The following is a 22512-nucleotide window of genomic DNA, read 5'->3' as shown; positions in this document are numbered from 1 at the left end:
TAGGGCCTCACACATGCTGTGCAAATGTTCTACCACTGAGCTACACCCCAGCCTTGTCTTTAATGATGTTTTCAGTCTCTGTCATATCAGCCACGCTACATCGGCTGTCTATTCATTCTTGGGTCAACTTTGCAAATTTATATTTATATAAATTATAAACTTGATTATAAATTATATAAATTATAAAGTTTATAAATTTGTATTTTGTTAGTCAATCGTAGTTTCTATATATTTTCAAAAGTGTTGCTGTACATTTTTATATAATAGTTTGTTATTTTAATGTCTTCCATACCTGTGTTTATGTTTTCTTCTTTCTAATCTGGTATAACTTTTTTTTTTGACCAGATTTATGAGATATTTATCTTATTTATTTATTTACATATATTAGTGTGTGTTGTTCTGGTTCTTTTTATCTTTTGTCTTTTTGAATTCTCCCTACTGTCTTTTGGTTTGTTTTGATGCTCTTTTTAATTTTAAAAATATGCTTCTTTGTTTAAGTTGTTCTTTGTTAATAACAAACGCACTTGCCTTTATGATTTTTCTCCTAAGGACTGCTTTAATAGCAGCCCACCTATTTGTCTTGAGACAGTTTCCTTTTCACTGTTTTTTTTTTTTTTAAGAGAGAGAGAGAGAGAATTTTTAATATTTATTTTTTAGTTTTCGGCGTACACAACATCTTTGTTTGTATGTGGTTCTGAGGATCGAACCCGGGCCGCACGCATGCCAGGTGAGCGCGCTACCGCATGAGCCACATCCCCAGCCCCTCACTGTTGTTTTAATAGTTCATAAAACTTAAATTTTTTCTGCAAGTCAGAGATGACTCAGGAAACTTTTGAAGATTTGTTGAGATACTGCAGGTCAGTTGAATCATGTCAACATGTCATAGTAAGTTTTTGTCTTACTATGAAATAAGTTTACATTGTAAGTTTGTCTTCAGGAAGTATGGCAACTCTGGATTTATTTAGCATCCACTCAATAACCGTATCAGGAAATATGCATGTTTCCTGATCTTAGGGTGAACATGCAGTATTTGTCTTTTTGTGCCTGATTTATTTAGCTTAATATAATATCATCCAGGCTCATCCATGTTGATGAGATTTCACTTTTTGTAGCTGAATAGTATTCTATTGTATGTTTATGCTGCATTTTCTCTATCTTTTCATCCATTGGTGACAGGATTTAGGTCAACTCTGTCTCTTGTAGCTGTCTTGATTAGTCAGGTGTCCTCAGGCTTGAGGACATAGGCTCATTCTTGCTCAGTCTTGCAGGAGACTCTAAGCCTTTGCCTCCATCGCCTAGTTTTATTTTATTTGTATTATAATTATTGCATATTGATCATACACAGTAATGGGTTTCACTGTGACAATTTCATGCAAATGGGTTTCACTGGGACAATTTCATAACATACGAGGTAACTTGATCATATCCAGCACCCCTATTTCTCTCTTTCCCCTCTCCTTCTCCCCCAGCCTTCTTCTCCTTCTTTACTAGTATACTGCTTTTGCTCTTTACCTTTGTTCTTTCTAGATTCCAAATATGGGAAAAAACATGTGATCCTTGTCTTTCTGAGTTTTACCTCCACTTCCCTCCATTTTCCTGCAAATGGCATGATTTCACCCTTCTTCGTGACTGGATAAATCTCCCTTGTGTATATACCACATTTTCTTTATCTATTCACCTGTTGATGGACACTGAGGCTGGTTCCAGTCTGTTAGTGAATCCTAATTTAAGTTTGCTGGCAGTAGAGTTGAAGAGAGTAACAATTTGTGTGGCCTGGGGCTTATTTTTACTTATTTATTTAGTTTAAAAATAGTTTTAGTGGACACAATACCTTTATTTTATTTGTTTATTTTTATGTTGTGCTGAGGATCTAACCCAGTGCCTCACACATGCTAGGCAAGTGCTCTGCCACTGAGCCACAACCTCAGCCCCTGGCCTGGGTTTTTTTTTTTTTTTAATGGGGCTAGAGAGGAGCAAAAAATGTCAGTGTCTTCCATTGTTCATCCTAGGAGTCTGTATCAACTAACTGCTGCTTCGGCTTGGTGATCTGTGGCACTAGATTAGGACTTTAGTCTCCTTGGGGACATTAGTCAAGGATGAAAAGAAATGGGTAAGGAGCAACTGGCACCCTTTTGAGATTTTATAACTAGAATTTTATTTGGTAATGATTAGGGAAGCTCAGCACAGTGGTACTCAGTTTTCAAGCAGTAACAACTCTGTTTGATTGCTACCCATTTATTTGTTTACTTGTTTATTTTTATTCTCATTAGAGTATAATCAGAGGTTATGCTTGTCTTTTAAGGATGAAGAAGTCTGAGAAGGTGCCACAGAACTTCAATAGAATATATGCCAAACCAAAAAAAAAATGTTAACTAAAAAGTATTTAATTTAGAAATTTTAGAAATAGAAGAAGGCAATTACATGTATTTGTTGCAAGATACACTATTATCACACTTTGTCTTTTCTTTTTTGGTCTTGGTGCTGGGCATGGAACCCAGGGCCTGTGTATACTGGCATGAAATCTGCCATTGAGCTATACCCCAGGCCCTACACAATTCTTTTCTGGTTGAGGCTACAAGACGTACTTAATAACTTTATATCATCCAAACAATAACTTATTATGTAGTGTTTTGAGAAAAAATGATTGTTGTTATCTTCTCCTTGATTGGACTTTATGTAGTTATAGAAATTTACTACGCAGACCATTTTTGGTACAAAATGGAATGTGATCTCCAAGTGTTTAGGAGAGATGACCTGGAGTTTTAGAATAAAGATGCAAACCCCTGGCATAGTGGCAAGGCTTGAAATCCCAGCTACTTGGGAGACTGAGGCAGGAGGAGCACAAGTTCAAGGCTGGCCGGGGCAATTTAGTGAGAGTCCTGTCTCAAAATAAAATAAATGGGGCTGGGGATGGAGCTCCTGATCAAAAGGAAGGTGAGGTAAAACAGTACTTTAGCTTTACGATGCCTAGTTACTGGCAGGCTAGCAGCTGTCCCATGGTAGGTCACCTTCCAGATGTGGAAAGTCAAGCTCTTTCCCAACCTCTAGAAGGCTCTGCCCCTCCCTGCCACTGGCCTCAGCCCCCCCCCCCCCCTTCGTCACCTTAGCCTCTGATTCACACTGGCTCAGAGATTTGCTGTGACATTTCTGTCCATGTCTTAGGTGTGTGAAGCCTAATTGATCCCAAAGCTCCTTTTAAGAAGCCACATGTGGGAAGAGCACCAAGCCTCCACAGGCTATCTTGTGTCACTTGTCACCTTGTCCTTGAGTGGGAGTGTTTATCTCATGAAGCGTCCACATCTTCTCTGAAGGCGGATAATGACACCTTTTGTGCAGGGTCATTGTGAACATGAAGATCAGAGACAGGTGCATGTAAAGAGCCTAGCACAGTGGGGCACACATCCAAGGGTCAGAGTTGATGTCACTTACGTTTTAGGAGAATGTGTCTGCCCATTTCTTCCTTTAATTCTCTGTCCTGGGCACTGAGATCAGCAACTTGGAATAAAAAAAACAAAAAACAAAGGAAAAATGATTTGCTCACAGCCCCAGGAGGCTGCTAAAATACTGAGAGAAAACTGAATAATTCTAACTCAGAGGTTGGGCAATATTTTTCTGGAAAGGACCAGAGAGTAAAGGGCCAGATAGTTTTAGCTTTGTGAGCCACATGGTCTCTGTCCCCTCTGTCTTTGTAGATCAGAAGCAGCCATAGACAGTGATAGTCACAGCTGAGCCATTGAAACTTCACAAAACAGGCAGCACGCAGGGTTTGAACCCTGGTCTAGGTCAGCATCCTCTTAAAGCAGGAACATTTTCTGCAGTACCCATGACAGATGGGGAGATTTGATCGATACAGAACTCCTTACCTCTAAAATTGCAAACATGGTGTAGGAGACCAGAATATGCCACCTAAAATATGACTGAATGACTTCACCCCTCATGCCTGGCAGGCTAGCAGCTGCTCCATGGTAGGTCACTTCCAGATGTGGAAAGTCAAGCTCTTTCCCAACCTCTAGAAGGCTCTGCCCCTCCCTGCCACTGGCCTCTCTGGCATAAGGATTGTTTCAAGCTGATTATTCTGAGAAACTTCAGAACTTGGAGTAGCTCTGAAAACAGGAGAGACATTTTAACTGTAAAGTACAAATTTATGTCTATGAAGGAAATCACCCTTTGTAAGGGTTTCTCTCTCTCTGTACCAGGGAGAGAACATTAAATCCAAACCACATTCAATTTGTTTTTCCTTTGTATATAATTTGCTTATTTCTTATGCAACTGGATGGTTGAGTCCCTGGTCAGCCAGGATCCAGATAGGTCCTTGGCTTGGCTGCCAGTAACACAACTGAGTGTGAGGGCTGGAGAGAAGAGACTGGGTCTGGTTGCTGCCTTTATTCCTGCTAGCTCCTGCAGGGATGTTAATGTCCAAATAATATTTGTTGGATGAATGCATGAGTGGACAGAGATCTCCAAAGTGTTAGATCATGGAGGAAGGAACTCCTATTACCTGAAAAGGCAAAGGGACGCTTCACAGAGTGGTGACATGGGCCAGGTGTCTAAGAAGAGAGTGTACGATGAAAATGTACTGAATCCACCTAGCTGCCTGAACGTCACTCATCACGGCTTAGCAACAGCACACCATGGAGTGTTGGTTGCTTCCCCTTGTGATTGCTTGGCTGACACTTGCCTGTAGCTGTTTCTCCTTGTCATCCCCAGAGAATATCCCATCACATACTGCCAGCCTACGCAAAGATCAAAATTCAAAATCCAAAGGACAGCTTTTATTGAATGTATATTGCTTTCTTGTAATCTAAAGTAAAAAAAAAAATAGTAAGTTGAACTATTGTAAGTTGGGGACCATCTGAAATTATGTGTGCATATGTGTACGAGTGTGTGTATTTACGTGTGTTTACATGAGCATATGAATGTGTATGTGACTGTGCATATGTATGTGGATGTGTTCTGTGTGGGTATATATGTATAGGTATATCAGTGTGTATGTGCATATGTGAGTGTGTTTGTGTGTGTGTGTGTGTGACAGAGAGAGAGAGAGAGAGAGAGAGAGAGAGAGAGAGAGGGAGGGAGGACATTCCAGGTAGAGGAAAGAACGTGTAAAAAAATCATGCCATGTTGAGAGACTCTTGTACAGTAGTTTCTTTCCATTGTTTTTCTTTTTTTTTTAAACTCAGTTTTTTTTTTTTTTAGTTGTAGGTGGACACAATATCTTTATTTTATTTATTTATATGTGGTGCAAACTCAAGCGCCTCACATATGCCCGGCGAGTGTTCTATCGCTGAGCCACAACCCCAGCCCCTCTTTCCATTCTTGGTCCATATGCACATCTATTTGGGTTCAGTTGGAAGTGCATAAACATCATTTTCCTATGAGCTTTCCCCCACCTAACATTATTTGATCCCTGTACCCTGCCCCAGTTCCGCATACTCCTTGTAATTACCACTTCAATGGCTGCTTCACACTGCATGGAGTGGCTTTTACTAATTACAGATAAAACTGAAATAACAGCTTAAAATTTTTCTTCCTTTGTCATTTCCTTATGGTAACTGCTCCAAAGTGGAATTACGGATCAAAGGAAGTTGGAGATGTAGCTCAGTGTTAGTGCACTTGCCTACCATATACAAGACCCTGGGTTTATTCCTAGTACAGAAAGACCAAAACAAAACAAAAGCCAAAAAACAAACAAAATGCCAAAACCAAAAAGTGTAGAGAACTTTTACATTTTACACCTCTTGACAAAGCTGTTTTCCTAAGGTTGTAGCAATTTATATTGCCACCAGGTGTTTTATTGTTAGCTCATCCAACTGTGCTAATTAGGAGGGTTTTAACAGGTCTCTGCAGGGCTGGTGGCATTTGCTTTTTTTTTTTTTTTTTTACTGCTAATGCAAGAGGACAAACTCAGCAAACTTCCCTTATGAGGGTTGACTTAGTCACAAAGGGAGAGTCCTGATGGCCTGGTCACAAGAGATGAGGTCTTGAAACTGTAGTTTCCCCAAGGGATCACAATCAATTATAATTTTTTTTTTTAATATTTATTTTTTAGTTCTCGGCGGACACAACATCTTTGTTTGTATGTGGTGCTGAGGATCGAACCCGGGCCGCATGCATGTCAGGCTAGCGTACTACCGCTTGAGCCACATCCCCAGTCCATAATTTTTTTTTTTTGTACCAGGGATTGGACCTAGGGGTGCTTAACTATTGAGCCACATCCCCAGCCCTTTCTATTTTTTATTTAGAGACAAGATCTCACTAAGTTGCTTAGGGTCTCTCTTGCCTCAGCCGCCTGAGTTTCTGGGATTACAGATGTGTGCCACCTTGCCCATTTTCCTTCACTAATAAGGTTTCCTGTAATCGCCAGTCCTGTGACTTGTGGATTCTTTTTGGTGTGTATATCTGATGTCCTTCCTATAAGTTATGGCCCTTTGTTTTCCATTCCATATCCACCTGCATACGGCTAAACTATCTACCTAACTTAACAGGTGTTTTTTGGGATATATAATTCACATATTACAAAATTCACCCTTTGAAAATATATAATTCAGTTTTTTTTTTTTTGCTATTTATAATACTTGACTTTTTATTCAGCTATAAAATTGTCACAGTTTTAGTTGAGGTTGTCATTACGTTTTATCTGGATTATTACAGTGGTTTTTTAAATTTCCTAACTAAACCTTTAATTTTTTTATTTTATTTTATTTTTTTATTGGTTGTTTTTTTTTGTATATTCAGAGTACTGCAACCATTACCACTATACATTTCTGAAACTTTCTCATCACTCCAAAAGGAAACTCTGTGCCCATTAGCAGTCACTCTCATGTACCTTTGTTCAACCCCTAGCAACCACTAATCTGTTTGCTGTCTCTGTGGATTTGGCTGTTCTGGGCATTTCATAGAATAAGAACGTATGTTGCTTTTTGCAACTGACTTTTCTCATTTAGCATAATGGTTCGTCTACATTGTAGCCTGTATCAGTCTTTCATTCCTTTATATTGCCAAATAATATATATTCCACTGCATGGATAACAGTTTCCTTTTAATTTAAAAATGCAACTGTTTTAAAGGAAAATATCAACAGAATAACAATACATAAGGGATGAAGGTGGAATGCAAAAGACTAAACTTTGGGAAACTGTAATATAGAAACATGCACTTGGATACATGCACAAGTCCACATGAAAGATCTGGGACATGACTTCTGGGCATGCAAAGCCTTTAATTCTGTGGTTTGGGAGGGAGAATTGTTTATCCCATCTTCCCACCTATGCTATAGAATCATCAGTGGGAAGATGGTAGGTGGAAAATGTTTGTTAGAAAATGTATCTATTGCCTGTCTCTCCACCCTCCCATCATCAAGAATCTGTGCAAAGAGGTTGATATGTTGACCTAAAAACGTTAAACCCAGGGGCTGGAAGTGCAGCTCAGTGGTGGAGTGCTTATAAAATGCTTATCTGGGGTGTGTGAGGCCCACACACATGTATACACACACACAGATTCAAGCCCACCCAGGATGGCATGCAGCAGTTGAAAGATGGTCCACTTTGACACCATGGTATTTGAACCCCAAGCACCAGGGACAAACTGTAAATTATTTTCAAGTGAAATTTCAAAATTTATGATTTGCCAATCAGAAATTACTGGCAACAGATTAGAGCTGACAAACTCATTTACATGGATTAGACACTCCAGCTTTTCTTTACTTTGTAATTAACAATGAATAACCCAGTTGCAATCAAGATTAAATTAGGGAAACAAAACACAATATCCTTTTATATATTTTATGAAGATCTGGAAGACAGGAGCTTGAAGGCTCCAAATCTAATGAAATGACAGGGAGGGCTGGGCTGGACCTCGGGGACAGAACTTATAGACGGCTGTATGAGGCCCTGGGTTCTATTCTGTCCCCAGCCCCCAGAAGAAAAAAGAAAACCAAATAAAAAAAATATGTTTTCAAGAAATGACGAGGAGAGGGAAATGCTGATTTCTCTCATTTGATCAGTGTATGCTGCATGTACATGTTGAACTATCACCCTCCCTGGCAATAAGTGCAGTCATTACATGTAAATAAAAAAATTAAAAAATAGTAAACACACACACAAACTACCCTAGTTATTATTTTTTGTTTTCATTAAACTTCTTTTAAAAAGTTTAGTTGGCAAATTATAATTGTGCATGTTTATGGGGTTATGCTAAATGATGTTATGCTAAATATTTACATTATGGAATGATCAAATCCTTGGAGCCAGTGTGTTGAAGAGAGATTGTTATTCCTATGTTCATTGCAACATTAAATAAACTTCTTATTTTGGAATAATTTTAAGTTTACAGAAAAGTTGCCAAAATAGTATAAAGAGTTTTTATACATCCTTCATTTACTTCCTTGAATGTTAACACGTGACACAAGACTCATGTTGTCGCGCAATTGCTAACTCAACTCTGAATTATACATAGATTTCACCACAAATACCCTTTTTCCATTGTAGGCTCCCATCCACGATGCCACACGGTGTTTAATTATCTTGTCTCTAGTTTTCTCTGATCTGTGACAGGCCTGTCTTTTCTTGATCTCAAGAGTTTTGAAGAGTACTGGCTAGGTGTGTTGCAGAATGCCTCTCTGTTTGGGTTTGTCTGATGTTCACTCATTTTGAGACTGGGGCGATGGTATTTTGAGAAGAAAACACCCTATTTATTTATTTAGTTTTAAAGTAAAAACTCCAGACTTAGCCATTTTTTTTCCCATTTTTTGCTCTCTGACTATTTTACCCAGAGTAGTACATCGCCTTTTATTTGGCCATTTTCATTGACAGATAATAAGTTTACATCATCTTAGAATATAGTGTGATATTTTGATACATTTTTACAGTGTGTAATGAATGACTTAGGATATTTAGTTTATCTGTCAAACATTTTCCATTTTTTTTTGCATTAAGAACATTCAAAACCCTCTCTTTTAGCACTTTTGAATGATATAATTTATTACTATTGACTCTAGTCACCCTTCTGTGTTCGAGAACAGTAGAACTTAGCCCTCCCATTTGGCTGACTTTGTACCAGTTAATCCATCTCTCTCCATCCACCCTTCTACCCTGCTCTCCCTTGGCCTCTGGAAAAGGGGATACACACACACACACACACACACAGAATGGAATACCATCAGCCACACAAAGGACAAAATTCTGTCATTTGCAGCAACATGGATGGATCTGGAGATCATCATATCAAGTGAAAGAAACCAGTCCCAGAAAGACAAGTCCCACATTGCCTTTCATTGTCATGTCTCCTTTGTTTCCTCTTGCCTGTGACAATTCCTCAGCCTCTCCTTGTTTTACACAACCTTTCCAGTCTTGAGAAAGATTGGCCAGGTCACTTAAGAATGTCAATTAATGTGGATTTGTGTGATGTTTCCCTCATGACTACATTAGTTCCAGAAAGCAGAGCAGTAGCAGAAGCACCCCTTTTATCACATCATCTCATGACATCACATCATCCACGTGACATTCCTGTTGATGTTAACCTTCCTCACTTAGTTTTATTTTGCCAGCCCCCATCCCCCAAACATCCAAATTACTTGAATAAGTTCATTGCAATGTAATTCACATACTATACCATCCACCCATTCAAAGTTCATGTTTCACTGTTTTTTGGTTTATTATGTAATTATTTAAAATCTGTGGTAAACTATATATAACAGAGCATTTGCCATTCTAACCATTTTTTGGAGCATACATTCAGTGGTATGAATTATATTCACATTGTTATACAATCATCACCACCATCTATTTCCAAAACTTTTTTTTATCATCTCACATAGAAACTTTTTAACCATTAAATAATAACTCCCTATCCTCCCCTACCCACAGCTCCTGATAATTTCTAATTTACTTTCTCTATGAACTTGCCTCCTCTGGGGTTCTTCTTATTAGTGGAATCATATAACATTTCTGCTTTGTGTCTGGCTTATTTCTGTTAACATAATGTTTTCAAGGTTCATTTGTGTTGGAGAAGCACTTGAGATATTTTAACGATAGAAGTTAATATAGGAATTGAGTCAGGAGTGGTGGCACATGCCTGTCATCCCAGCCACTAGGGAGGCTGAGGCAGGAGGATCATGAGTTCAAAGCCAGTCTCAACAAAAGTGAGGTGCTGAGCAACTCAGTGAGACCTTGTCTCTAAATAAAGTACAAAATAGAACTGGAGATGTGGCTCAGTGTTCGAGTGACTGAGTTCAATCCCTGATACCAAACAACCACCACCACCACCACCACGAAACCCCCAAAACCAAAATTCAGGTAATAGAGGCCTCAAAAGGCAAGAATGAATCACCAGGGTTTATTATTTACTTATTTTTGCAGCTCTGGGGAGGGAACCCAGGGCCTGTGCAAGCCAGGCAAGTGCTCTAACCACTGAGCTCTACCCTCATCCACAAGATTAGGATACAACCATAAATCATTCCTGTAGGAATCAGATGATGAACCTAGGCCTGGGGGACAAGAGGGAGAGTTGAGGGTGTCAGGCTGTAGCAGTTTGGAGGGGGGAAAAGGAGGTTCTGGGTGCATCTGTACATGTGTCTCAGAGATGGGGTTGCTGACCAGCTGGTGATAGCATGTACACTGTAGGGGACACAATGATGGTGGCTCTGTGGAGGGCAAAAATGGTTGGAAAGGAGATGACTTGATATTGCCGGTGAAATCAGAAAGAATCAAGTTCCATTTTCCTCCTCCTCCTCTTCTTGCCTTTCCTCCTCTTTTGCTGTGTACTGTCAGGAACTATAGGAGGCCGATTGAGTGCAGGGATCCTGCCTTGAGGTCTTGGGTGTGGATTCTGGGTGAGGACATGCATCATCAGTAGGGGGATTAATTGAATGAATTGGCTGGGGCTTATAATTGATTGCTTATAATTGATTGCCTGGAAGAACAACTTCATAAACAGATGGAATATTTTAATCTCAGATAACACAAGTGTTCACAGTGCAGGTGGATCAGTTCCCAAAGCTCGAAATCTCATTGTCTTTCTTGCATCTCATGCTGTGTCGGGAGTGGTGAATGAATGATGGTCTTTGAACTGCCAAGAGACAGAGGCAACACCCCTCCGGAGAACTCTTAGTGTGAAGGTGCCACACTAAGATGGAGATGGCCCAGTTGTATGGTGACGCCGTGTTCATAGTGAAATTCCTTGCTAAGTAAGGAATTTTATTAGTTCATAACGTTGGTTCAAACAGCTGCTGCCCAGAGAAAGAGAATTATAAGCACAAGCTTGATAAGCCCTAATTGGGCTTCTTTTATCCTCAGCTTCAGCTCTGTTTATCTTGAAGAAGATTTCTCACAATGCCTTCTGATGTTTAAACCTATGTAATAAATGTGCCAAGCTTGCGGTGGTCAGTCTTCTTCCACCAGAGTTTGGCTGATCCACTGGGTCTTGGCCTTTTCTCTACTTTTGGGTCTGTTTGTCTTTTCTTAATCCCCCTCACAGCCTGGTTCATATAGCCCTGAATAAACTGTTGCCCAGGACATGACCATGCTGCACTTGTAAATGGCTGTGCTTCTTTGGTAGTGGATAAAATTTGAATGCCAGGAAGTAGAAATTACTCATAGAAAGTGGGCTTGTTTTTAGCTCATGGATTCTGTACATTTCTTCTGTGGTTGCTAGGAACCCTTAACATGCCATTCATTATGATATGTACGTTTAAAATGTTTATATTTTTCATTGGTGCATTACCATTATACGTAATAGTGCAATTTGTTGTTACCTAGTCATACATGCACATGCACGCTATAATAATATACTTTGGTTTATATTATTCCCCAGTATTTCCCCTTTCCTTCTCTTCCTTCTTCCCCCTGCTCTCTTTCCTTTACTCTACTGGTCTGCCTTCCATTTTCATGAGATTCCCCTCCCACCTTTCTTTTCCTTTTTCCTCCCTAGCTTCCACATATGACAGAAAACATATGACACTTGACTTTCTGATTTTGTTTTATTTTGTTTAACATAATGCTCTCAAGTTCCATCCATTTTGCTGCAAATAACATAGTTTTGTTCTTCTTTATTGATGAATAAAACTCAATTTTTGTATACACTGCATTTTCTTTATCCATTTATCCATTATAATGTGCACTTTTAAACTGCCTCCTTCACTTCGACCTTGTCTGGTGGTGTATTAGTCAGCACAGAATAGGTTATGCTGCAGTAACAAATGACACCCCCACACCCCAAAGCCCACTGGCTTCTGAAAACAGAAGTTTAGTCTTGGAACCATCAAGTATAGGAACCAGATTCTAAATAATCACATAACAGAAAACATAATTTTATTTTATTCACTTTTATATTTTACCATTTTAATTCTTGTGTGTGTGTGTGTGTGTGTGTGTGTGTGTGTTGCAGGGGATTGATCCCAGGCCTTGTGCACGTGAGGCAAGCACTCTGCCAACTAAGCTATATCCCCAGCCCTGAATTCACTTTGTTTTATAAAATTAATGTATAATTTTAAAGTGTGGTTTTAGTTTTGAAGAAAAAAATCAACAAAAAATAAACATTGGTCTTATCTGAAGAAATGATATTTGAGCTGTAATATGACAGATAAAAAGGTGGTTGGAGGCTGAGTGTGCAGCCCAGTGGTGGATGCTAGCCTAGCAGGTGTGAGGCCTCGGGTTCCTTCCCTAGTACCACAAAGGGGAAAAAAGATGGCTAAAGATGATTGGGAGGAATGATCTTGGTAGAGGGCTCTGAAGTGGGAGAGAGCCTATTTGGGTGATGGGGGAAAAGGCCAAAGTGACTGGGGCAGAAAAAGTGAAGGGAAAAAGAGGGGAACATGTAGGGACCTAGAAGTTAAGACTTTTTTTTCTTATCCAAAGAACAGGAGATTATGAAAGATTTTAAGAGGATGCTTAGCAGGTCAGATGTGTATTTTAACTTTTTAATTTCCAGTGCTAGAAATGGAACCCAGGGCCTCATGCACACTAGGCAAGCACTCTGCCAGCCGGGCCCAGATCCACATTTTTAAATGCCTGATTTGCATTTCAGGAATGACTTGGAGAACAGAGCAGTTAGAGGTGGGTTTTCAGAGAAACGAATGCAACATAAGCTGCAAGGCCCTTTCTTTCCAGGACCCTCGCGAGGTCCTGGGAGAAACCCTGGCCATTTTGTTTGTGGGGCTGAACTAATTCTGTACAGGTGTTTTGTATTTTTCTTAAAGAGGGACTCTTCCTCCACCCAATGTACAGGTCCTGCAAAACCTATAAACCAGTGGTGGATGCTAGCCTAGCATGTAGAGGCCTCGGGTTCCTTCCCTAGTACCACAAAGGGGAAAAAAATGTTCCTGATTCACAATAAGAAATATCTAGGCTAAACTTTCAAATCCTTACTTTCTTTTTTCATTGCTGGGGATCAAACCCAGGGCCTTATGCTTGCTATTCAAGTGCTTTACTACTGAGCTACATCCCCAGCTGCTGCCTTATTGAGTGATTAAAGAAAACCCTTATTCAGAAGAGGGGTGTTTTGAAGAACTAAGCCATGGATTTCAGTGGTGGGGAGACTATTAGATGAGGTACAGTTTTTGGTGGTGACCAACTCTGGCCAACTTTAGCAAAACTGGAAGATAAAAACTTATTGGGGGGCTGGGGATGTGGCTCAAGTGGTAGCGTGCTGGCCTGGCATGCGTGCGGCCCGAGTTCGATCCTCAGCACCACATACAAAGATGTTGTGTCCGCAGAAAACTAAAAAATAAATATTAAAAAAAAAATTCTCTCTCTCAAAAAAAAACTTATTGGATATATCTAAGGAGTAAAACAGTATTTAATATACATATAGATATAGAAAAAGGTTGCTATAGTAGAAATAATTAATATATTCATCATCTCACAGATACCCCAATTAACATTCATCATCTTACAGTTACCCCCCTTTATTGTGGCAAGATCACCTGGAATCTTCTTTCTTAGCATAAACCCTAGGTGCGTAGGAAATCCTGGAGGGCAGCCCTCATGTGTATCCTCTAGCCTTGCTCTGCCTGTGCATCTGCCTCTTTGTACCCTTTGACCTACATCTCCCCATTTCTGCTCCCACTGTTGGTGTAGCAGGTGTTTGAACATCATGCTGGCAAAGTCCATGTAAACCCTCACCTCTGCTAATAAGATTATTGGAAAAAGTGAGGTCAGGCACCAATCCTGTTTCTTGAGCCAGAATATGGATTCAAAAGAAGCAGGAGAGATTCCCTCTACAGAGGCAAAGGTTACACCTGTTCTCCATCCAATGAAAGGCCCAGGCTGCTTTCTTCTTCATACCAGGCATCAATGGTATTGAAGAGAAATTCTCTTTCTTTGGGATCTTTAATGGAAATGTCAGGAAGGAGACTATACCTTTCAGAATGTATGTTTGCCATGGCAATTTGGAAGCCATAGATAGCAATGGTGGGCTTCTGTAATTTGAACTTCTTGGCTAAATCCTTCTGTCAACTTTTCATTTACTATGCCATTACTTGCAAATGTGATATAAAAATCTGTCTCCTTGGGCTTCAGGGCTTCCCAGTGCTAAAAGACCTTGGGAAGATCCACCTTCTTGGCTGTGCCAAAAGAAGCCCAGCTTTCTTATACATCTGCCACATATCATGGTATCCAATAGGAAGGATGGCCACGCGGGGGCAGGATGGGTGGTGGTAATGGTGATGGTGAGGTCTTCTCAGCAGTGGTTCATCCTTCATGCTGGGGGCAGTGACTTTAGTTTTCGGCTTGGTGGGCTCCTGGAAGAGCTGGCCAGGACACGGGTCCTGTTCTCCTGTTGGCCAAGCTGAATTCCTTCAGTGGCGACACAGCAGCTGCTGCTGGCCCATGATGGTGGTGAGCAGTGTGCAGATCCAGAGCATGGTGGTGGTGGTGGCAGAGGTGGAGAGCAGAGAATGTGGTAGCTGGGACCCCAGAGCACTCCTGTGTTTTTGGTAATAGCCATCCTAATGGGGGTGAGGTTCTATTTAATTGTGGTTTTCATGGACAATTCGAATTTACTGGAAGGATAGTTGTCAAACCCTTTTTTTATTAGGGCCCTATAGAAAATATTTTCAGCTTTGCAGGCCATAGGCTGCCTGTTGTAACTACTTCACTCTCCCTTGTTGGACAGAAGCAGCCACAGACAGCATGCAGATGAATGAGCATGGCTGTGTGGAAACAGAGCTTTATTTGTGGAAAAAAAAAAAAAAGGCTGCAGACTGGAGTTTTCAAGTGGGCCATAGTGTTCTGAGCCTTGTATTCAGAGGCTCCAGATTATTGGATGTTTAGCCTGCAGCTTTGTACATGAGTGGGTGCACAGGACTTGGCATGTGCATCGTCCTTGATATACTGGTGTCTGCACTTGCCTACCTCTGCTTTGGCCACTTGCTCTGCCAGTCCCATGCATAAAGCCCCAACCGCTGCCATGGTTGTGGCTGTGCCGCAGATGAGGAACACTGTGTCTACCACTGAAGATGACCCTGTATGAATCACTCTTTAGTAAGGGACTCAACCAGATCATGAATGACATGCTGGGCTGGGGAATGTAGCTCAGTGGTAAAATGCTTCAAGACTCTGGGTTTGATTACCAGAATGCCCCCCCCCCCCAAATCCTTTAAAAATATCTCATCATCAGAAATGAAACGCCTATGTGAATAGATGGGTGTCAGCTGCCTGGGTACTTAGAGGAGAAAAACTTTGAGGCTAAATCTTAGTTCAGTGGGAAAGGAGATGTAATTGATTAATCATGACTCTCATGGGCACCAGGATGAAAGTAGTGATATACATTTGCTAAATATTTGTGTTCCTGCAACTAGCTGATTTCCAAGGTTCCTTATAGTTTCAACAAGGCACAGTTCTGTGTCTGTATACCTCCCTGGGAACATTTTGGAGATGGAACAGTCATGTAAAATATAGTCATTTAGTTCAGAAGCATGGTCTGTAATTTTACAAATTCCTAACATATCTGCTTGTGTAAGAGACTCAGTGTGAGTAATGGTGTGAGTCTCCCAATTCTGTTCATGATAGACACAACCCAGGAGGCAGCTGGACAATGAGAGAAAGAAATCAATCCATTACTACCTTTACCTCAGCCTCACAGTTTACACAGAAAGCAGATTCCAACACATTTTTTTTTTGGCAAGATTTGACAGCTGTTTATTGAACACTAATTATTCCAATCAAAGATTCTTTCCTGCCCTCTAGAAATTGTAATTTCCAGTGTTTCATTCTGAGTAAGAGGGGAACATCAACTAGAAAGACTATAGGGAATGGCTTTCTGGAATAAATAGGGGTGGGAGGTAGTGGAAAGAGGGCCAGGGGAGAGAGAGAGGGCCCCTTAGCTTGGGGGAATGGGGATAGCAGAAGCTTAGAGGGAGTGCTGGTGGCAGGTGGGATTGCAAAGCTGTGAGAAGTCAGGATGTGGGGTTTGCTCTTGGTCCCTAAATAATAGGTCTCATGTCTTCTAGAGCTTTCCAGAGGGATCATTCTTGTGGGTTGTATGGAGGAGAGATGGAAGGATGGGCTCAGAGGGGCAAGGAAGGACCATGGTTGCAAAAATGAAGGTAGGAGATGGTGGAGGTGGAGTTCGGAGGATGGCATGGAAGAGCAGCTGAGGCACGTGTGTAGGCTGTTCCAAAGTCAGGCAGGGCTGGGCATGGTGGCTGGCAGGATATGAAGGGGCAAGAAGAGAGGAGTCATTGATAAACACGGAACCCCCAACCTGGGGTCCGAGGATGTGGAAGCCAAGGAATGTTTGGAGAAGGGACCAGGAAGAAAAGACTCATCTTTAGTCAGAAGTTTTCAAGATGACGGATGTGTCCACAGCAAGGGCCAAAGACTTGGAAGACAGCACAGCCCAGTGCTGAAATTCCACAGAGGTGACCTGGGCAGGTGGTTGTTGAAAATTTCTAGAAGTCTCTCAGAAAACTACCACCAAGGTAGGAAAAGAAAAAAATTTTTTTGTCAGTTCTAATTAGAAAAGATTTTTGATGGATCAAAACTTGGCAGATAAGGAAAGGAGGCTGGGCTGGAAGTCAGGCCTTGACTCTGTTTATGTCTTGCGGTGTGGCTTTTGACTAATTACTTAACTTCTCTCCATCTGTATCATATGTTCTGCAAAATAACAGGATGACATTAGGGGATCAGCTGTGATTGAAAGTTGAGTTGTGAGGATGGATGGGTGGATTTCCTTGGGAAGAGTTCAGTGCCTTATAGGGAGAGACATTAGGAGAAAGGGGCCAACTTGACACCAACTTGCTAGCTACAGAAGCAGGGTATAGGGGGAAGAGCAATTTTTGCTTACAGAAACCCCAGGGTTTATGAGTAAATCACTGGGAGATGGAATGGATGTAGACTGAGGAGGAGATTATAGTTCCAGGTGAGATGAAGGAGCCAGCTAAATTGTCACTGGGGTGGGAGGTGGTGAGCAAGCAATGTTTGCCAGTGGAAAATATGAGCTTTATCTAGTTAAATTTCCAAGGATATGATTCATAGGAAGAAGATCTTAGCTGAACACAAGAACAGAAAGTAGGATAAGTGAATGCACTCAGAGGTTGCATTAATAGAAGTAGAGAATCCAGCCTGAGAGAGGTGATGCTAATGTTGTCATCATGCCTTGTGCTCAGTTGAGGTTGGCTTGCTCTAAGAAGAACATGGATGAGGGGGTGTAATGAAAGAGGGATTGGGTACCAGGTAGCCTTGGGAAGAGAAGATTTTAAGGAATGGTGAGAGCTGCCTCTGAAGAGAGAGAGCACCTGAAGGAGAGCGTCTCCCTGCTTTTTCTACTTTTATTGTAGATAGAGTCGTTTCCGGAGGGTGCTTTGGATTTCAGGATTCACTTTCCTTGCTGTTCCTTCCTGAACCAGTTCTGCTTTTGCCATGCGCCTTGTCACCTGCAACAACAGGTGTGATCAGCTTGGGGGGCTGGGTCCCTAGGGGAACCGATGCAATGGGCTTACGGGGAGGTTAGGGAACAGGGCAGATGGGTATCCATGTCCCAAGATGGCAGACCTTCATTGTCTCCTCCTATGCCATAGTTTCTGTGGAATCATTACATGGATGGGTATAGCTATGTCTCTATATCTATATCTACATTCTGATCTGCAACAAAACACATCACCGTTAGAAGGAAAAACTTTGTCCAAATATTGGTTAAATAAGAATGGTTTGTTCACAAATGTTTATCTGTATTTCACATTCTGTGGGCTTTGGGAGTTCCTGCACTGGGGAAATTTGTTGCTGGAAGACAGACATCCTAGCTTCTGTGTTGGGTTTGGAGATGGGGAAAAGGGAGAAAGATCAGGGGGAAGCTCAGTGACCTCCACTTACACTATGCTCAGCCTGAGTGGGGGTTCCAGGTAATCTTGTTCTATCTTACCTCCGTCAGAAGTTGCAGGATGGGTCCTTTCCTGTTGCAGAACACATCTGTTAGGGTTTGGATGAAGGTAGACCCATCCTCGTCATGTCTGTAGGCGAGGTGCCCTGGGGAATTTAAGAGAGGAGGGCTTGGGGAAGCTCTGGGGGTGGGAGTGCAGGGGACCCTGGAATAGGGTGGGCCCTGGGGGAGAGGCTCAGGGATCAGGGCCAGGGGAGGAGCAGAGGCCACTCTGGGCAGCTGGGAGTGCTTACCCTCCACTGTGGAGTAGACATGGAGGATATCCGTGTAAGTTGGGATGGTTTGAGGCTCATCCTTGGTGACCATCATCATCTCATCTCCACCTATTGTTTCACCGAGGTCTCTGTGTTCTGAAAACACCAAGAGAAGAAGTCAAGGTCAGAGAGGCAGATGCAAAGGGGGAAAGTCAGGACAGTTCAGCACATGCCAGGCTTAGCTAGGGCTCTGGACCTGGTATGAGGCCGCACTACGAACATGGACACTGGGTTCTCAACCTGTCCTTACCTCCTCGACAGGCCTGCACGATGTAAACCTTAGGCTTGCCTCTTAAGGCCCGGCAGTTCTTGTTGTTCAAGGTCTCAAAGAGGTCATCCAGCTTGACCATCTCCTCATCTTCTCCCTTGAGGAGGCCTTCTTCTCCATGCGCCATGAGCACCACAAAGGCACAGCTGACGGGTTCTTTCCAGTTATCTATGACATCCTGGAAATTTTTCAATTCTTCCTGGAATTGCTGGAGGGACAGAAATGGACGGGTTCAGATAGGGCCCCAGAGCTCACCCATCTGGTCCACCCCGCTTCTCTCTTGGCCTGGGGTTGGCAGCCCAGTACCTGGGCAGTGGGATCTCTCTTCGTGGTATTCTCAAATCTCAGCTGCTTGAACATGTATTCCAGGGCACTTATATCTACTTCTGAACCTTCTCGGGCTTTGGTGACACACAGTGTCAGGGCCAGACGGGCGCCTGACATATCATATGCCTCCTGGTCCAAGAGATAACAAAAATCAAGGGCAAAGAGGTCAAGGAGAAGCAGGAGATGTATTCAAAAGAGTTAGGGTTGCCAGGAAAAATAGACAGTGCCTAGTGACAAATAAAAAAAAAAAACAAATAAGATTTTAGTATATCTCAAATATTGCTTGAGATATAATTATACTCCAGTGTTTTTTGGTTGTTGACATGAAGTTCAAATTCAGCCAGACATCTCTTATTTTTATCTGCCAAATCTGTCAGTGCAACTGGGTTCTGGCTCTGCCTTAACAAGACTCCTTGGATAAGTCACTGCTCTTCTCTGAACCTTGGTTTCCAAATGCAGATAAGTGTGTGAGTAGAATTTTTAAGGTCCCATCCAGTTGTCACATTAGTGGCTTTATCTCTGTCCCCATCCTTCGCAAGAGTGTGGTGAGCATTCCTTCATGACTTCCTCAGTGTAGAGGTCTGAGAATTTCTGAAGCTAATTCTGAGATTCTACCTGATTCTGTGTGAGGAAGACTATTGGGGTCTTTTAAGAAGAGAAGCAGGATACTGAGGACCATAGTGATAAGAATGTGATCTTTGGAGACAGAAATACCTACGTTTCTTCCCTCTCCCTCCAATTTGGGTTCCATCCCAGAGTCCTTTTGTTGTCATCTGGAAGATCACAAAGAACCTTCTAGCTCTGAGCCCAAGTCATTATTATTTTTTCATTCTTGTGCTCTTCAGGAAACAATGAGTTCCTCTCCTCCCTCCCTGTCGCCCTGTTGAATCCATCTCACCTCCTCCAAAGGCCGAGGATTGATCATTTCCTCTTCCATCTGTGTTCAACTCTCGTCACCCTTGCTGATCCTGGGGTCAAGAGAAGATAGGTTAAAGGTCTCCAAAGGAAGACAGTAGGAATCAGGGGGCAGATTGGTTTGTCTATCTGGATTTTTGAGAATGAATAGGACCCCAGTGCTGAAGACTCAGTACCTGGTCAGACCTAGACAAGAGATGACAGACCATGGTGTATTTCCTCTATAGAGTGACAGTCTGGTGGAGTCTTTTATCCATGGAGTCCTTGGAAAACCTGTAAGCCCACCCCAAATGCCATCCCTCTGGACCTTCCCTGTCTGTCTTTCAGGATACTTATCCTGTGATGGGCTAGACTTCTCCTTGGTAGGTCCTGGATGGAGGAGCATATTCTCCTCTTTTCTACTCGGGAGATGTCTGACTGGGGAGGCATCGATCACTAGGTGCTTCACGGTTGGGTTTGAAATAAGAATTTAATCAAGGTGAGGAATACTATTTTGAAACTGTCTTGGTGAGTCTCTAATCTGAAGAAGTCAGTATATCTCCTACTTTCTGTTTTGAGATTGAACATCTGTCAATGTCTCCATTTTCCTCTCTGTTTTTCTCATTGGCTGAAAGGAAAGACTTCTGTCATACTCTTGGGTGCCCCAGTGCCTTGACTTTGTTTATACTTCTTCCTCAGCCTGGACAACTTGTTTACCTGTCAAGACCCTTTCCCCGTGATTTGGCTGGCATAATGTCTGACATGCCTTCCTTATCCACTCATGCACCCATCTTTTTATTTATCTATCCATGTCTTCATCCAACTTGTCTACCCATGCATCTTTCCATTTACTCTTCCATCCACCCATCCATCTGCTCACCCTTCCAGTCATCAATTCACCTACCTGCCACCCATTACCCACTAACCATCCATCCATCCACCCACCATCCATTATTTATCCTTCCACCCATCCACCCATCTGTCCAGCCAGCCAGCCACTTATCCAGCAATACACTCTTTCATCTATCCAGCACATATTTCTTGGGTATCTGTTGTATGTTAAGCACGGGGAACACACTATACATGACAGACATTCTTCTTGCCCTTCTGTAGCTTTAATCTATGACAGAAATGAACACTAAATCTCTCTTTTTCTCTACACACACACACACACACACAGCAGGTGTTGTGAGGAAAAGGAGGTGAATGTTGTGAAGGAGGAAGCAGAAGGAGTACAGCTCTAGAACCAGATAAACCAGACCCAGGAGCTTGGTCTCTCCCAGCTGCGAAACCTTAACCATCTCGCTCTCCTCTCTGAGACTCACTTTTCCCATTTGAAAAGGAAGGACTTGGGAAGAGTGCTAGGTGCTTGGCAGCAGTGGGCCAAATAAAGCAGGTTTTATGACCTCTATTAACTTCTTGTACGTGGCTGCTCCCCTCTCTAGATTCCCACAGTTCTGCCTATTTTTACTTTTTTTTAAACATTTGTTCAATATCACTTTAATCATCTCTTTATGGTCACGCATATATAGATTGCAGAGGCATTTACAGGTAGAAAAATAATTTTACAAGTGTATGATCACACATTTTATACGCAATATTAAGTAATATTAATTTGTCTTTAATAGAACAAAGAGTGACATGAACATAAAAGAGTAGTATTTTCAATTCTTAACCTCATGGATGAACCAGTCGGTCAGTTTCCAGATTGAAAGCCTGACATCTTTATTTCTGTCTCCACCAGCTGTGTGGTACAGAGGTGGTGTCAGGGAGAACAGCTAATAAACAAAAGAACAAAGGAAAGAAAGCCTGGCTAGATGGATGGGTGGCAATCTGTCCAGTTCTGCTGGCACTGAGAGGGGGACCGTGTGTGAGAGACGGAGGAGCTGGTAGGTACCAGTCACTTACCAGCTGCAGGAGTAGTTGCTCCTTAAGCCAGGCTCAGTCTTGTCACTCTCCTAGCTGCTGGTACCAAGAAGGAGTCAGGTCCACTGCCAGTCTTGGAGAGGGGGCTGACCAGTGTGGGGCCTTCCTGGGTTTCTCCCGAGAGGCCTGTGATTCGTGCAGCACAATCATCTGGCCCTTTATTGCCAGCGAATTTTCTGTCAGTCGGGAAACCTCATGACTAGGGGACACGCCCTTGGCACAGCCTTGGTGTGGAAATAGAGTCAGACGCCCGTGGATGAATGATCTCAGGGCTTAGCTGACACCCCCTGGCTAAGGTGGCTGAGATGGAGCATCTAAATTAGCCAGTGGTTTTTGGGCCAGCCCAGCCACAAGACCCTCCACCCGACCACAGGTTTAGCTCATCTTGTTACCATCCAGCATTTCTACCAAGACAACCTATCCATTCCACCGTGAACTGGGCAGACAACACTGACTGTACTTGTTTATTAT

General features: G+C 42.1%; 1 protein-coding gene and 1 pseudogene across 2 annotated transcripts; both read right to left on the bottom strand.

Annotated features, from left to right (window-relative positions):
- Positions 1-10477: 10477 nt before the first annotated feature.
- On the bottom strand, positions 10478-15404 carry LOC107145020 (annotated as a pseudogene).
- A 716-nt stretch (positions 15405-16120) lies between these two features.
- Positions 16121-22211, bottom strand: Casp14 (caspase 14). 2 transcript variants are annotated; one of them, XM_048795290.1, is made up of 7 exons: positions 22024-22211; positions 20120-20189; positions 19201-19448; positions 18877-19102; positions 18606-18722; positions 18355-18458; positions 16121-17869 (listed from the first exon to the last, which is right to left on the bottom strand). In XM_048795290.1, the coding sequence occupies exons 3-7, from the start codon at positions 19336-19338 to the stop codon at positions 17765-17767; spliced, it is 690 nt and encodes a 229-aa protein (XP_048651247.1). In that variant the 5' UTR covers positions 19339-19448; positions 20120-20189; positions 22024-22211; the 3' UTR covers positions 16121-17764. The 2 variants fall into 2 exon arrangements, with proteins under 2 accessions (XP_048651247.1, XP_015344652.1); XM_015489166.2 differs by having other exon boundaries at positions 19201-19350; positions 22024-22210.
- Between the last annotated feature and the right edge of the window lie 301 nt (positions 22212-22512).

Source organism: Marmota marmota, unplaced genomic scaffold, assembly GCF_001458135.2.
Source record: "Marmota marmota marmota unplaced genomic scaffold, marMar, whole genome shotgun sequence".
Taxonomy (NCBI): domain Eukaryota; kingdom Metazoa; phylum Chordata; class Mammalia; order Rodentia; family Sciuridae; genus Marmota; species Marmota marmota.
This window is presented reverse-complemented; position numbering and strand designations above follow the sequence as displayed.